At 36.7% G+C, this 17,093-nt stretch overlaps 1 protein-coding gene across 1 annotated transcript in view; it reads right to left on the bottom strand.

The window, feature by feature from the left end:
- LOC145680496 (uncharacterized) overlaps nt 1–17,093 on the bottom strand; it is an 84,335-nt gene that overhangs the window by 49,532 nt on the left and 17,710 nt on the right. Inside the window, exons 3-4 of the mRNA XM_081751079.1 lie at nt 8,478–9,982; nt 1,650–1,909 (exon numbers count right to left, since the gene is read on the bottom strand). Of these exons, the coding sequence (XP_081607205.1) occupies nt 1,650–1,909; nt 8,478–9,982 (1,765 nt within the window). The remainder of the gene's footprint in view (nt 1–1,649; nt 1,910–8,477; nt 9,983–17,093) is intronic.

Genomic DNA, 17,093 nt, shown 5'->3' with positions numbered 1-17,093 from the left:
TGTAATTGTTCAGGTTAACTCCAGCGTTAAGCTGGAACATACAAACTCTTCCTGCCGTTTTAGTACAATCAAAATAGCATTGTTTTCTCCTTCCACCCACCTCTCTGAAGGAAAGGGGTTAGGTAGTGATGACTAACCCCGATAGTATTCATTGTCTGGTAGTAAGGAATTCTCATGCAAATTTTAATCTAAATTGGTCCTGTGGTTTCAGAGGAGATGTAGAGCGTACACATTTATATTAACACTAATTTCATGTTTGCTACCCATTTATCTGAATATTTTAACTATAGTTTAGAAGGTTTCAGAATGAAATTCCAGCTTGGTAAACAAAATATTTGAATTCAGCATGGTCTAATTATGTTAAAAATCATATTTACCTGCTTTTCACCAAAAATGCCTCCTGATCGATTAATATGCATCTTTTTGAAAATTGGCACCAGTCTAAACTCAATACTAAAATTGTTGTTTTTTTTTTTTTCTACAACTTCCAGTTGCATTGGAAGAATAAAGTCGGAGATTTTTCGAAAGCTTAATCGAGGAGCTTCGAAAGCTTAAAATTGATTCTCGCTATCTCTTAACATGTTCTTTTTTTCATTCTATGGAAATTCGTAGTGAAACCGGAAGTAGTAGTAAACTTACGTCACTTCCGCTTTTAGTAGAAAGACGCAGGTGAAGTTGGTACCTTCCTTGAGATGCTGAGTTGATTGAAAAAAACACACACTTGTCTCTATCTATTACTGTTTTTGTTGTATGTCAACGTTGAATTAGGAAAATCTTAATTTTTACTACAATATTTCCGGTTTGAATAGATTACGTATGAGATGAAATCTATTCTTTAAGGTGCTGAATAGATTTCAAAAATCGGCTTCTCGCCATATCTAATCGTTTCTGCTCTATGGAGAGTAATATTGAAACCGGAAATTGTAGTAAATATATTCCTTTTCGTTTATTATAGTAGAGAGGTGCGGGAGAAGATATTGCATTTTTTTTAAGACGCTGAATCAATTGAAAAGAACCACTTATCGTTAGATAATGACGTATTTATTATATGACGATCAATGTTTGATACCTGAAATTAAGTCCGATTTGAATAAAGAGTATATGCAGGAAATGAAATTGATTTATAAAACCGCTTCCCGCTTTTACTGTTTTTTCTCTATTGTAATCAACACTAAAACCGAAAATAATAGTAACTTTTTAACAGTTTCGATTTTAGGAGACAAATGCAGGTGAAAACAGTGTATTTTCTTGAAATGCTGAAGCAATTCTAAAAATAACGCTATCTGTTACCATTTTTGTACTATGGCGATCAACGTTGAAACCGGAATTTATTAATTTTTTTTTTTTTTTTTACCACTTCAGTTTAGAATAGGGGATTGGCGCATGAGACGGCTATTCTTGGGTTGCTAAATCGATTCCAGAAACTACTTCTCGATATTTCTTACCGTTTTTGCTTCGATACTTTTGATAGACAAACGGACGGCCGTTCTATAATATTTCCGATAGGGTCTACTTATGCACAGCATAGTTCGAAAGTCAATAAACGAATAACAATACAAACATGTTATGTAAGCATTCTTTGAATTTGTTCTAGTTACAGCTATTAGATACTTTAAGATAGTGTTATAAAATAGGCAACAGTGTCTTACCAACGATGTAAATATCTCCATTTAAATAAACGGCTCCATGATAATGTCTCGGCTCAGGCATTTCACCGACATTGCTCCATTGGCCAAGCTCTGGATTATATCTATATATAGTACTTCCCTTGTTATGTCCGAAACCCAATATTGCTTGGGATTCCAAACCACCGAGAACAAGCACAGATTCAGTATCAGGCAGCAACAGAGATTCAAGCGATTTATATTCTATGTTTCTCTTCAAACGTCTAGTGCTTTTTCTTTCTGCCCTGTAATAAGTGAGGAAATTAATTATGACATATAAAATGCGTAGCAAGTTACGGGTAATTGGCAAGTACGCGCTATGCCATTCATTTACTTTTTAAGGAATTAATATTTGCGTGTATTCGAAGCAGCCACGTAGGCAGCCCAATTTCCTAGTTATTGGACTATAATAGTCTTTAAGGAACACTACAAAACTGTTTATTTATTTATTGTATGCGGAATCTGTAACTGAGCTGTACATACTTTTTACCTTACATTCTGGATTGGTTATTTTTTGAACATATATTTATCTAAAAACAAATAACAGAAAGTTTCAGAAGATTATCGTAGGGGGTACTAAGCCCCCTAGCCACTTGCTAAGCTAGCACTGATGGATGGATCAGGAACTTTGTGATCCGTGACCCAGAGGTATCAGACCCATGACTGAAGTGACCCAGATAGACCCATGAGTCGGAGTTACCAGGTGAGCCATGCAAACCCATGACCCAGATTGACCCGGATAGATCCATGATTTGAAGTGACCCGGTCTAATCTAGACAGACCCATGACCCGGACGGACTCGATGAGATCCAGAGACAAAACGTCATCACACATGGGGATTATATCTGAACTACAAATTCAATTCTAACAAACATGATTATGTTCTCTCTCATTACCTTTTCACCATATAGGATATTTTAAGGATCCTCACCCTTCAGTGCGATAACATATTATCCATGTAACACGTGCTATGGTTCACAAACATCAGTACAACAGACGATAAACATAAAACCAGGAAGACACGAAGCCAGCACGACGGGAGCCGAGGAGAAACGAGCCACCCAGAAATCACCTATAAAAATGGAACCGAAGAGGAAAGAAGTGTCAGTTGACCATTGATCGCTTAACCTATACCTACTCGTGAGATCGCCCAGGACGAAGGAGTACTATCTTGCCTAAATCCCTGGGGGCTGCCATGGGTTAAGGGGATCCGTAACTACAACCTGAACCTCTCGACGCTGCCATAAGCTAAGGAGGTTACCGAAAGTTTCGTACTCTGAAGTCGATACAAGACGTTCTGGAGGCTACTATGAGCTAAGGAGATACCGAAAGTTCCGTATCCTGAAGTCGCTACAAGACGCCTTGAAGGCTGCTATGAGCTAAGGAGGTTTACGAAAGTTCCGTATCCTCAAGTCGCTACGAGACGCCCTAAAGGCTACTATGAGCTAAAGTGATCCTGTATAGAATATTTCCTTCTTTCAACTCACTTGTTATAAGGAAGATTCTGATATATTCATAAGATACAAACACTGTTTTGTAATATTTTATAAAATAAATTAGGTGAAGGGCTAAAATCCCGGACTGTTATTGTCTCTAGCTAATAGACATTACAATATAATTTTCTTTCTCGCTTGTTGTTTGTGTCAGTATGTGTCAAATATTACACTGAAAGATAAGTACAAGGTTTATCAAAGTACAAACGTGTCAGTATCTCAAAAAAGTAAGCTACATGTTTCTCTTGTGAAGGATCGTCAAAGTTTAGTCAACTTGTAAAACTTGTTGCTTAGAATATAAAAGATACCACTGAGCCAGAACAATGTTTTGTTCTTCTATTTATTTATTTGTATAGGTTACGTTCAGAAACGACGTTTCAAGAGACGAATAAACATGAAATAATATTTGAAACATTCAAAACATGACATATTAATTAAGAAATGTTACACTGAAAATCAAACAACTGAATGTTCGAGTTCAAGCAGTGAACATGATTAATCAACTATAAAATTCTGCAGAAATTCTTCAGAGCTGATATTTCTAATACTTTTGGGTCACCGGTTCTGTTCGGTTCACCGGATCGGTTTGGGTCTCCGGGTTGTTGGGAGTCTGGTGGTGCAGTTCGTTTTTAGGTGATACCAAGGAAGATGTTGGGAGTGAAAAGTGCTAAAGGTTAGTATATAGATAGTGTAAACAAAAGAAGAACGTAATTAGGTTTAGAAAATAAAAAGGGTTACTAGGTGATTGTTTATATGTGTATTCAGTTGATGACTGAAATGTGCCAGATGTGGCTGAAGTTGTTAGTACGTTCAGAAGTGGTAATTAAGTTTGTTATAAACCATAAGTGGTAGAGATTATGAGTAGATTTGATATGAGCCAAAAGTGGCTGAGTTGATTGTATAGTTTTCGATGTTAGTTGCTCAAGTCTATTTCTGAACCTTAGTGGGTGGATTTCTATACGTTAATGTATCCAGTGATACACAGATACAGTAAATGGTTGGAGTAGTTTGAAAGTTGTTTTGACACCATTGGTGATTATTAGTAAGAGTATATAAAGTTAATACCTTTGTCTATTGAATAATTAACAACGTAACAAATGGCGCAGTCGAACGGCAAAGAATCTACGACTAAAGATATGTTACAGCAAATGAAAAGTCGAAGTCAAAAAGAGCTTTATGTATGGCTGCTGAACGAGTTCAGGAAACGGGACCTAATAATTTGTCAATTACAGTCAGAAATTAAGGAATTGAAAGCTAATCAAAATCAACTTAGCTACACATTGAGGGGCCTAGGTAAGCCAAGAGGGTTGAATCAACGAACTAAAGATTCGTCGTCATTTCGCTCTTCGAGTCAGACAAACGAAGGTCCAATTAGGTGCAAGAGATGTCGGAAATCACATATAACAGGACAGTGTCCAGCTCATGGAAAGCGTTGTTTCAGCTGCACAGGGTTACACCATTTTGCAAGAGCTTGCATATTAAGCTCTGCACGGACAGAAAGGAAATATTTGAAAGTGAAAGACTTCCTACGAAGTAACAGCAAGTCTAGAAGGGAAAATACTAAAAAAACTTATATTAGTACAGAGGTTCTAGAATCGAAAAGAGTGGATGACGCTAATCAGGTTTTAAATATAGGGACAATGTTTTTACAATCGGCTGAAGATGTTCAAGAACATAAGCAAACAATAAAAAATGGTTCACCAAACTCAAACATAGCAGCAGACTATACCGAAGGGAGGTTTATTAGGGCTGAAAATGGAGGAGTCACTAGCAGAAACTTAAATAAGGCTGACAGATCTAGAATATATAGACAAAGGGAAGGAGGACAAAAAGCTCAAAATACCAGACAGTGTAAACTAAACGAGAAGAAAGAGGTCGAAAGCTTGAACCCAAAGCTGGAAGTGTTACAGTGTATGTTTATGGAGTTTATGTCTAGGGATCAGGAAATGCAGGCGATGACTAACAAGATTTTGGAAATGGAACAACGGTTGAGAAAATTGGAGAGAAAAAGAAGAAAGAAATAGGGATAGCAACACAATGAGGGATAGTAACACAAAATCTTGATTGTGAACTTGGTTATCATCTTTTGTTATGATTAAATAAGACTTGATATTTTTCGGTAATGCACGGAAGGATGTTAGGTTAGGCTTTTACAGTCGGTGCAATTCATTTTTATGTGTACCCGGGAGGATGTTAGGAGTCTGGTGGTGCAGTTCGTTTTTAGGTGATAACAAGGAAGATGTTGGGAGTGAAAAGTGCTAAAGGTTAGTATATAGATAGTGTAAACAAAAGAAGAACGTAATCAGGTTTAGAAAATAAAAAGGGTTACTAGGTGATTATTTATATGTGTATTCAGTTGATGACTGAAATGTGCCAGATGTGGCTGAAGTTGTTTGTACGTTCAGGAGGTATTATAGCCTAGTGTGGCTATTGTTATATTTCAAGTGTATTGTATAGCCAGGTGTGGCTTACATTACTGGAATGGTTTTCAGAATACAGGAAGGTTCCTGTTTAGTGGATGTAGTGGTATAACTGAAGTAAAGATAGACCTAAAGAGAATCTGATATAGTCATTCATTTGTAAAGCGTATTAGTTTAAGAAGTTAATGAATGTAAATACCTTTGAACTAACTAATATTTTAACAACGTAACACGGGTCACCGAGTCAGACCGGGCCTGAGAAGCGAGACTCAGAACCGGATGATCCAAATGACCCGATGACTCATGATCCATTCCACCACTACTAGCTAAGAGCCATCTTTGCAATTTATATACGTTCGCAGTTAACGTTGTGTGTTTTGATGCAACTATCCCTTGGAAGTGCATCTGATTCCACGCCTTTGATGCTTGTCATTGTATAATAAATAGAGTAGTTGAGCTTAAAATTCTTACAATGGGAAAGTCCCATGGGAGATATTTGGTGCCTCTAGCAAGGAATGTATCATTTTACGAAGAAATGAGTAAAATACGCTAAAATGAAATGGTCATAACTAGTTTTGCTTCAATTTTAAAATTCTCTACAACATTCTGTTTAGAGGAGATGTAATTTAGAGTGGGCAACGCTCGTTCTATCTCTTCCTTAACTACGAATCTGATTTTAACACCCCATAATATACTGTGGAAATAATTGGAAAATACAGAACTAGCTTGGTGAAATTGAAAGGTAATGAGAATGTGTGGTAAAATAATAATAATAATAATAATAATAATAATAATAATAATAATAATAATAATAATAATAATAATAATAATAATTGTGGAGGAAGAAGAGCAATAGTGGAGATCATATAAAAACAGACACTGGCGCAAATCCCGGGGGGATGAGGGGGATATGTTCCCTCCAATCTTGGAACTGGGGGCTGTCCCCCTCAATAATCCGATTTGAAATGTGTTCTTTGGGGAGAAATGTGATGATTTATGTCCGACTGCAAACGAAAGAAAGTGAGATAAAATTGATGTCCCTTGCTGTATTATATACAACAGATTCACTTCAGAAATCAGATTCATCTACCGTAATATGAGTCTCAACCCCCCCCCACACACACACACAATAAGCCTCAAATGTGCCCGCCTCCCAATGATAAAGACAACTCTACTCCCCTGACCCTCTACAGCATTGTTTTTTAACTTCATAAATACAGTGTTTTGAACATCGCTTAAAAAATGGGAACGGTCTTACCTATCCCCCTCAATGTTGAAGACAGATTTGCGCCTATGGAAACAGAAACTGTTTGTTGTTTAATGGCACTGAGCACCTATGGCAACTTTATTTTTAACTCATTGCTTTATACATATATGGAATTATTTGTCTATTTTCTGTAAAACAATTTGGAATTTTAATGTTCTGATTTTACTGATTCATCCTTCAAATCTCGTTAAATGTTTCGTGCTTTTTTCATAATGAATTCTCATTATATACAAATACAAATCTTCGGCTACCTGGGGACTTTGCTCCAAGATCCCGGAATTGGCTCGTCCTACGACCTCACACTTCTTATATCTCAGGGAGCCATTATTCGAGATGCGTATCCTAATGGAAGAATGGGTTCAAGTACTTTTCATAAGCTTGTTTTTCTCCCGTGCGAAGAACCAGCATTTCAGCAAATGTGATGCATAACACAAAGAAACCAAGAGGAAGAAGAAGTTTGTTGTAATGGAGAGGTAATATTAAAAAAATGAAACATTTGAGAAAAAGAGATTATAACGGATGGCCATAATGTACGTTTATTGCAAGAGACTTGCCAATGATTATGATGTTTATCCTTAGACAGGACAACCATTTCAATTTGAATGCGAACCTTTACGGGATACTTTATTTAAAAGTGAACCGTGGGTAACACGATCTTGTTAAGGAAGGTAATTGCCGGTATTGGAACTATGAGATCTTGTTGAGGTCAAAACTATGAAATATTACTGGAACCTGCAAAATAGTATTTTCGTAGTTTGAAGTTAACAAGTTGTGCAAACGTAGTTTTACATTTCTCGTTAAATTGGGTTGTTAGTCGCTAAAGAAATACCGCTTGTGTTAATGATAGAAGTGCCCACGTTTGGATATATTTCTAATGCACTTTCTATATTAAGAGGATGCTGAATCCAATGATTAAAAAAAAAACAAAAAAAAAAAAAACACATATCTATCCATGAAGTCACGAAAAGAATTACCTCAAAGTTAAGATATAAATACAGTAAATATTCCAGCTTTGAGGTAACTTTTCTCATGTCTCTATGGGCGATATGTTGGAAGGCGGGGGGGGGGGGAGCGAATTGCGCCCGAGTATTTCGAGAGTTGTATAGTATCTGTGTATTACCGTAGTACCTATTTTTTTGAAATGTAGTTGCAGCAGTCTTGTATGAGTAGCCTCGTATATTTTGTTGAAGTACTGTACTAGATATTAGTACCAATGTATTTTTTTTTAATTAGAAAATTATAAGTATTATGAAATATAAATAGTAGGAAGGGGAAAAACCTTGAATACACAGATTCTTGGGTAATCTGGTGGGTCACCGCACGTCACCCCACTACTTGCAATGCATAATTATACGAGAGTGCTTTTTTCATGGAGAACAGGCGAGTCGGTTTTGCATAGGCTGTACTTAACAAAGGCAGAGAGATACAGTGGGTCATCTCTGTGCGGGAAGTTTCGATTTGGTCCCAGAAAAGAGTTTATGGTGACCAACATAGGGTCTTTGGGATCGCCCATATACTCTTACTCTTCATTTCTACGATTATTCATTATCTTCCAGTTCTTTTTAGCCCATAAGACATTTCCAATGGTGTTCAATTTAAAAATAGAAAACAAGTTTTCTTTTTAATTACTTACAATGATTTCTTTTCCTCGTAGATCCTTAACCAAGAAGACATAGTTTCTGATCTCTTGTACAGGTATTCATCATCACTTGCTTCTGGATTTCCCTGTACACTAGTCATGGAACTTAATTCTGTCGGTAGATCAGTTTCCGCATCAATTCCGGATTTTATTTTTTCTTCTGGTTCGGGTTCTTTAGTTTTATCGTCAGATTGAAAATTCTCGAGACACACCATTGATTCTTCTGGACTTACATATACTTTTCCTTTTAGCATGGAAGATATTTCAGATGTGGCTTCATTTTGTGTTTCTATACTCGCTGTAGATGTGGCTTCATTTTGTGTTTCTATGCTCGCTGTAGATGTGGCTTCATTTTGTGTTTCTATACTCGCTGTAGATGTGTCTCTAGAAAGCATTTCAGGTGTAGTTTCATTTTGCCAATCTGTTTCCGTTTGTGCGTCTAATCTGGAATCAACTTGATGCCTAGTTACATTTTGAGCATCAACACTAGTTTCAGATGGTTGTTGGAATTTTACTGTACGCCAGGCTTCACTGTGGGGTCCAGCACAAATTTCTGATCCTTGTTTGAAAGATTCTTGAGATTTAGATTGCTTTCGGTGATAGAAGCTCATATCGGTTTCGCTAGTATCTATGTCGTCAAAATTAACGTCCGTTAGAGAGGGGAAAGACATTAGAAAATGACGAAGTTCGTCTGTTTCTTGAGCATCATCCAAATCGATTTCTTCATGAGCTAATTCGTGAATAATCTTAGTGTCTTTGCTGTATTCTGGGCGTGTTGGAGACTCTGAAATCACGGACTCATCTGAGTCAACAACATCGAATGGTTTTTGTCCTTTCTTTGGAATATTCCCTTTAAGAGAATCCTGCAATTCTGAACTTGATAGTTTCTTTTCATCATTAGGTGCTAAAGAACTTGCTGTAAATTCAGAGTTTAAAAGGTTTCTATTTTTGTGAAACCTTTTTGATTTGGCTGTTTCTACAGATTGTTTAGAGGTTTTGTTCTGATCGATTTCTTCTTCGTCTCCAAAATTTACTGATGGGGTTTGCGTTGAGATTTTTGTGCGAATAATACCTTCCTGTTGGTCTGCTTTTGAGGTTCTTATGTAAACCTTATCTTGTGGTTCTTTTGATTTAACAGATGCTTGAACATTGTGCCGTTTTTCTGGTTCTACTAAGAACTCCAACACAGACTCATCTGAGTCAACAGCATTGAATGGTTCTTTTGATCTAACCTCTTCAGACGCTGTAGAATTTTGTCTACGACGCTGATATTTTTTGTGCTTGGGTAATTCCTCAATAGTTTCACGCGAAGCTGGAATTTCCATACAACTCGTTCGGTTATGCATAGGAGATAATCTTTCGTCATATTTGCGTATCACTTTAATAAGTGAGAGGTGGTCATGCTCATTATCTCGGGCGCAATTTGTTCCTCTGTCATGTTGACATCGTACGATTTTCCATTCATTTGTATGTGAGGGTCCCTTTGAAAGATGTTCGTCCTGAAAACGATCAATAAAAAGAAAAATAACTTAAGTATCACTTTTGTAACCGCCCACTTATAAACTTTTATTTCTATTGTACTTTAATTTCAAATGTAATGTTGTCCTAAAAGATAAACTAACAAGAAAGAGATTTCTACACATAATTTCAGGTTTTAAAAAATATTATAAAATGTTAAGAATTATTATCTAATTTTGTCTGCGAATTTGCTTTATGTGCTGATGACAGCTTAACTTACATAATGAACTACCTCATTCTGTAAATCTTGCATTGACAGATTTCGTCGTCTGAACCAAATTCCGCTTTGTACAAGAACCCGGGTTTCTGGGTCAGTCCTTCGATTACGTGGTTCTTTGTCATAACCACAGACACTTTGCACAAGAACCTCAGCAAAAGTAATAGTATAAAGCCTCAAAATACTCCTGGTGTGAAGTAACTATGTATTGGATATAAAGAAACATGAACTTTTGAAAATTTATGAAAGAAAACTTTGACTAGAAGTGTACATTCTCAGACACCTGTTGTAAATGCATATTTGTTAAATAAACTCGACTAGCTTCCTTCTTTCCTTTCCGCATACCTTCAAGCACAGCCTGATACTTCCCGATTAGGTCATCATTCTTGAATTGATCAAAACCACGAGGAACAGAACAACAAGGGGTATTCGACACACGATTAGGATAGGTGCAGGATCGACGAGAGAAGCGGATCCCACCGTTGGAGGACCACCGACTCCACAAGTCAAAGAGTACCATTCTGTTGGTTTATCACCGCAGACTCATCAAGCTCCAGTCTAGTAGAATGAAGTGTAGGAGGACATCATCGTAAAGACGTATTATCGACGCCCCTTGCAGATCAACAGAATAGTGATCCAGAAATCGTTGACTGTTTCCAGCTTGTCCAGGCTCTTCCAGGGGAAAACCATTCATCGTTCCAGATGACTAGGACGACGGATTTGTCAGGCTAGTGCTCATCCTTTAATCATAACCTTTTCCTCTCTCTCACCTATTCCCTACTAGTCATTTTTCAAACTAGAAGCATTTGAATTTCATTAAATTCAACCACAATTTTACAGTTAAGTACCGTGTTGTGCATCAGTTCCATCCCCATTTGGTTGCATTTATTTATTTCGTATTCTAAGCTATAATTGATGACACAGCACAGGCACATGATGGAGATGCTGTGGGGCTTACGCCTTTGTTACGATCCTAAAATTTCGATAAATTACGATTCTAAATATTCGGTAGATGCTTTAAGATCCCAAATTTTGAGTAATTTGTACTGTGTAATTTATAGTTTGTCGAGAGAAATTGAGTAAAGTTATTTTTAACCCACCCGCCCACCCTCGCTACGTTTATTTATTTGCTCTGTTAGAGTAATTTTTATTTTATTGTTTCTTAGTTGAATGATTAACTGGGTGAGAAGAGAAAATTTTGCCAAGTTATCATATTTTGTCTTTCTTTTTGTTAGTCTATAAGAAGTGTTATTTACATTTTGGTGTTGGATATATATGCATAGTAGTGTAAGATATTTATTATAAGTGTGATTTTGAAAATAGATATAATGGAGAATACTAGTGCTATATCTTCTGCCTTAGATCGTTTAGTAGAACCCCCCAAATTTTCCGGCAAATTGAACGAGTCAGTTCAGTCACTTTAGTCATTTTGAGGATTTTTCTGTTCTTCATAACCTACGTACAGAAACGTCATTTGTTGCCGTATTGTTTACAAAATGGGGCTCGTGCTTATCTGTTAGCTTTACAATCGACCGCAGAATATGATAATCTCATGTATGTACAGATTAAGAAGAAATTAATAGAGGCTTATGAAGATAATATAGTTGCGCAAGTTTTAGAGCAAGACATGAGAAATAGGGAACAGTCAGATTCTGAACCTGTACTAGATTACATTTTTCATAAGTGGAAATTAATACTCGAATACGATCCGAAGATGCCAGTGACCGAACAAATTAACTTGATATTCGATGGGTTATTGCCTTCGTTTTATTCTGTAGTTGTAAGAAAATCATATAAGACTGTTATTGAGTTAGCAAAGTCCTTAGGTTTAGAGGAAAGAATTAACTTTCTTGTCAGCATGCGTAGTCAGCAATTGAAGTCCTTGGCAATAACAAACGAATACAATATACATCCTGTTAGTAAGAATGCTATACAGCAAAAAGAAAATACTATTTAATTAATATTAATATTTTCGTTAATATTCAGAACGAAAATGAAATTGTAAGTCAGCCTGAAGGAAAAAATACATTGATAGCTCAGTTAGACGGTATCAAAGTCCAATTAGAAAGCCTTGTGCAACGAACTGCGCTCGCAAAAGTTTCTCACGCACACAAAGGAAAATCTGTGTATACAATCTTATGAGCGTTCGCGTTTCGAGCGAAGAAATCCATCCAACGCATCCTTCTCTCATTCACAACGTCTTGCTTCTGTCAATGCAGTCAATGTAAATGAGAATGTTAAATCGAATAATAGGAATAAAGTAGACAATAATATGTGTAATAATGTTAGGAATAGTAAGCGATATTATGTGCCTATTCAATATGAAGCTGATTTGCCTCATGTTAAAGCATATATAGATAATAAGCCGCATTTATTTCTATTGGATTCAGGCAACACTGTTAGCATAATTTCTGGTAATAGTTTAAGCAATAAGCATAAAATACTTAAAGGAACCACTTTTATTCGTGGCGTCACTGGAAATTCTCAAGGAAGTGATCAAATCGCTTTAGTGAAATTTAAATTAGGAGGACAGTATTTTACGCATCCTTTTCGAGTGTATAATAATTTTCCATATAATAGTATAATTGGCCAAGATTTTTTGAAAAATCATCTTGCAATGGTTGATCACAATAAGAATTCTTTTAGTTTTGTTAAATTTGGTATTCCTCCAAGAGTTGAATTACCGCCATATGTATCGTTTGATGAAATTTCCAACCATATATGGTATGTAACCAAATTTTATATCGTTCTGTTTCGATGTCACTGTAAAACTGAAATTACATCCTTAACTTCAAACTCCGAACATCTGTCAAACGGCAGACCTCTCTGTGGAGTTCTACTACATCCAGTACTTTGTGCTGAGATTGTGCTTTAAGATGCCTAATCACTGCGAAATTAAAATGCCGCTAATTTTACATTAATTATGTGATATTTTCAAATAGATAAAAAGATAATCGAAATGTGGAACAAGACCGCATCGACAATGCTGTTTTGCATGAGGTACCGTTATCACGAGTCACCTAGTAGCTTTCCGCTTCTAGCCATTTAGAAACGCAAAAATAAATGGATCGCTCTTGTTTCACGTTTCGATTATCTTTTATCAATTTAAAGATATCACATAATTACTGTAAAATTAGCGGTATTTTAATTTCGCCGTCATGGGGCCTCTTAAAGTGACCAAGTTGTGAGACAATCATTTCAAACGGAAATAAGCAGGTATGTGCTTAAATGCAATCTGACTACTTGCACTATGCATGTCACACCACATAACAATCAGAATCATTAAACTAATTACACAATAAGTCTTGTATCTTTTATTCACGCCTAGCATCAGCAAGTTTAATTAGTCACAAAACTATTATCAGGAGTATAAAATAAAGCTGGTTATGTTTAGGTTGGAAAATCTCTGGTAATGCACCCTAATTAAAATTTCATGTATAAATCTTAAACATAACCACACTTGTATTCTACCTATAGGTACAAACATTACAACGTACCTTTATTCTGAAAGTATCAACTTATATTCCTTGCATGCAAATATTAACAACTACAAAAATATTATTCATTTAAACAGTTAAAATAATCTATATATATCTAAAATTGAAAATCACTATGTTTGTGACTCTAAATCTCCTGAACCGCCCAACCGATCTCGATCAAATTTGTGACATGGATGAAGTTCGAGGCTGGGCTAGTTTTAGGCTATTCACTTTGATGGTAGAACTGAGGGATGGGGGATGGAGAGGGGGTGTAAGAAATAAATAAAACTTAATAACTCCTGAACCACTCGACCGATCTTGCTCAAATTTTCAACATAAATGAGGTTCAGGCCTGGGATTGTTTTTATGATTTAAATTTGACGGAGCAACGTAGGGGAGGAGAAGGAGGGTAGGTATATAAAGATCAATTTATATAAGACTGAAAGTTAATATTTTTGTAACTTAATAACTCTTGAACTATACGACCGATCTCAATCAAATTTTTAAAACACATGAGGTTCAGATCTGGAAACATTTTTGTAATTTCACTTTAATGGTAGATACTAGGGAAGGGGGAGGGGAGGAGGATGTAGAAATAAAAACTAATAAAACTTAACTTTTGAACCACTCAACCAATCTCGATCAAATTTTCAACATATATGAGGGTCAGGTCTTGGGTGTTTTTTTTATCGTTTCACTTTGACGAGCCAACGTAGGGGAGGGAGAGGGGGAGATATATGTAAAAAAAATTAAAATAAAATTGACTGCCTTTGTGACTTCATCACTCTTGAACCACCCGACCGATCTCAATAAAATTTTCAACATACGCAAGTTTAGGAGCAGGGATTACTTTAGGCTATTTACTTTGACGATGCATCGTAGGAGAGGGTGAGGGGAAAGAAATTTAAAAATGATCAAAAATTACCTAAGTTAATGTTGAATCCATAGTTTTCGGGGTCGATGAGAGAAACAATGACACTTCTGATGCCGTGTGTCGCAGCACTGAGGAGGGGAGCTATATATACCGTAGGGGAAGGGGAGGGAAATTTAAAAATGATCAAAAAGACCGACATTAGTGCTGAATCCATAGTTTTCGGGGTCGATGAGAGGAACAGTGGCACTTCTGATGCTATTTTAATTCAAATTAAGTCCTGATAGTTGGGAAGGGGGATAAACATTTACAATTTATCGAAAACTGACCAATATTAGTGTCGAATCCATAGTTTTAGGAGTAGCTGAGATTAATAATGACAATTCTGATGCTGTGTGCCGCAGCACGGAGGAGGGGCAGGAAGAGCTATATATAGTATAATAATAATCGAAAATGACCAATATTAGTGTCTCATCCATTCTTTTCAGGATCATTCAGATGAACAGTGACATTTCCGATCCGGTTTAAATCCAATATCAGCCCCGCCACTCGGGGGAAAGGGAGAAAGAGATATATAAACATGATCGAAAATTGCCACTATCAGTGTCGAATTTGTAGTTTCTGGGTCGCTTAGATGAACAGTGATACTTTCGATCACGTTTAAATTCAATTTCAAACCCACAACTTGGGAGAGGGGAGGAAGAGATATTTAAAAATGATCGAAAATGACGATATTAGTGCTGAATCCACATTTACTGGGGTCGCTGAGATGAACGGTGACACTTTCGATGCCATGGCCCGTAACATGGGATATATACAGGGTGCGGCACGTAAAACCGGCCCGTCGTAATATTCTGGTATATTGTGTTTTTGGCAACACTTAAATAATCTACCTTCCTACCAAGAGATGGCGTGTCGAGGTCGGGTCGATTTACGTGACCTGCAGCAGTCACGTGCAGCCGCAGCCAGTGAAACTTGTCGAAATCAGTTGAGAAAAAGGCCTCGTTGTGTTAAGCCGGGTGAGTGTCAGTGTGTGATAATGCCGTATTCGATACCCGAGCGTGTTGCCATTGTTGAAGGGTTCATTCTCACTGGATCTTTTGTGAAAACAAAGAATTTGTTTCGGGAGAAATTTCCAGGACGTTCTGTGCCAGCAAAAAGCACCATTCAGGAATTGATTGAAAAATGGCGGCGTACAGGATCGGTTCAAAATGCTCCCAGGAACAGACGACCATCTGTCTGCACACCTGAATTAAAGATGCAGGTGGAGGAAATAATGACAAGAAGTCCTCGAGTTTTATACACACTTGACCGAAGAGGAGCGTCAGTTATGTTACTTTCAGCAGGACGGTGCAACATGCCACACATCAGCTGCATCGTTGTTCCTTGTGCATGAGATGTTTACACCAGAGGACAATCAGCAAAGGCTTGTGGCCTCCTCGGTCACCAGACTTGTCCACGTGTGACTTTTACTTATGGGGACTGTTAAAGGGAAGAGTATACGAAACAAATCCACACACAATTGAAGAACTCAAGACCAGGATCCAGGATGTCACCAATAGCATTACAACACAAGAACTGACAAGGGTATATATGAATATCCTCAATCGTGCTCACATGTGTGTTGAAGTGGGCGGAGGACACTTTCAGCACCTGCTGTGAAGGCTGCTGTGAAGGTGAGTAGTCATATTCAATACATTACATTTCATTTATGTGTTGTAGTTAATCATATTCAATACATTACATTTCATTTTATGTGTTCACTTTACGGGCCGGTTTTACGTGCCGCACTCTGTATATATATATATATGTTCGAAAATGACCAATATTTGTGTCGAATCCATGGTTTTCGGGGTCGCCGAGATGATCAATGATCTTTCCGATGCTGTTTAAATCGATGCCATTACAATCGAAAACAGCATATTTCACGGGTATTAAACACATGAGATACGTAGTTGTGCATTTAAATTTTCATTTCAACCCAGCGAAGCGGGTAATAAAATATGTGCTAACTATTATATAATTGTACACTTCCCCCGTATTACTTAGCTTATTAGTAGATTGTCTTAAATGAAATAATAACCTAGAAAATAATATTCGTAGAGCTTTTTGTAATTGGTTGCTTTTGAGTCCAATGATTTCGATAGATTGTGTGAACTTGAGTTATTAATGATCATTTTAAACTCAATGCCTTGGATAAGTTTTTGGTGGCATTATCAAAAAACTCTTAGAATTTATTTTTTAATTTTTAAAAGTTATTTTTTCCTAGTAATATTTGAAAAATTCAAACATTAATTTTGTTAAACTATTAAAATAATGACTTGTAATTAAATGAAAGATATTTCTTATGCCATTCATATCGCAATATTTATACCAGGCCTGTCTAAAAAGTATCCGATATTCGGCCGGGAAAAAATATATTACTTACTTGAGGGGACTGGAACCCTATTTCCCTTCAAAGTATGCTCCTTGAGCTTCCACAAACTTAGCCCACCGATCCTTCCACTGCCGAAAACACTTCTGGA

This window comes from Thermobia domestica, chromosome 3, assembly GCF_964235325.1.
Source record: "Thermobia domestica chromosome 3, izTheDome1.hap1.1, whole genome shotgun sequence".
Taxonomy (NCBI): Eukaryota; Metazoa; Arthropoda; class Insecta; order Zygentoma; family Lepismatidae; genus Thermobia; species Thermobia domestica.
The sequence above is the reverse complement of the archived record's forward strand: the minus strand, read 5'-3'. Positions and strand labels throughout refer to the sequence as shown.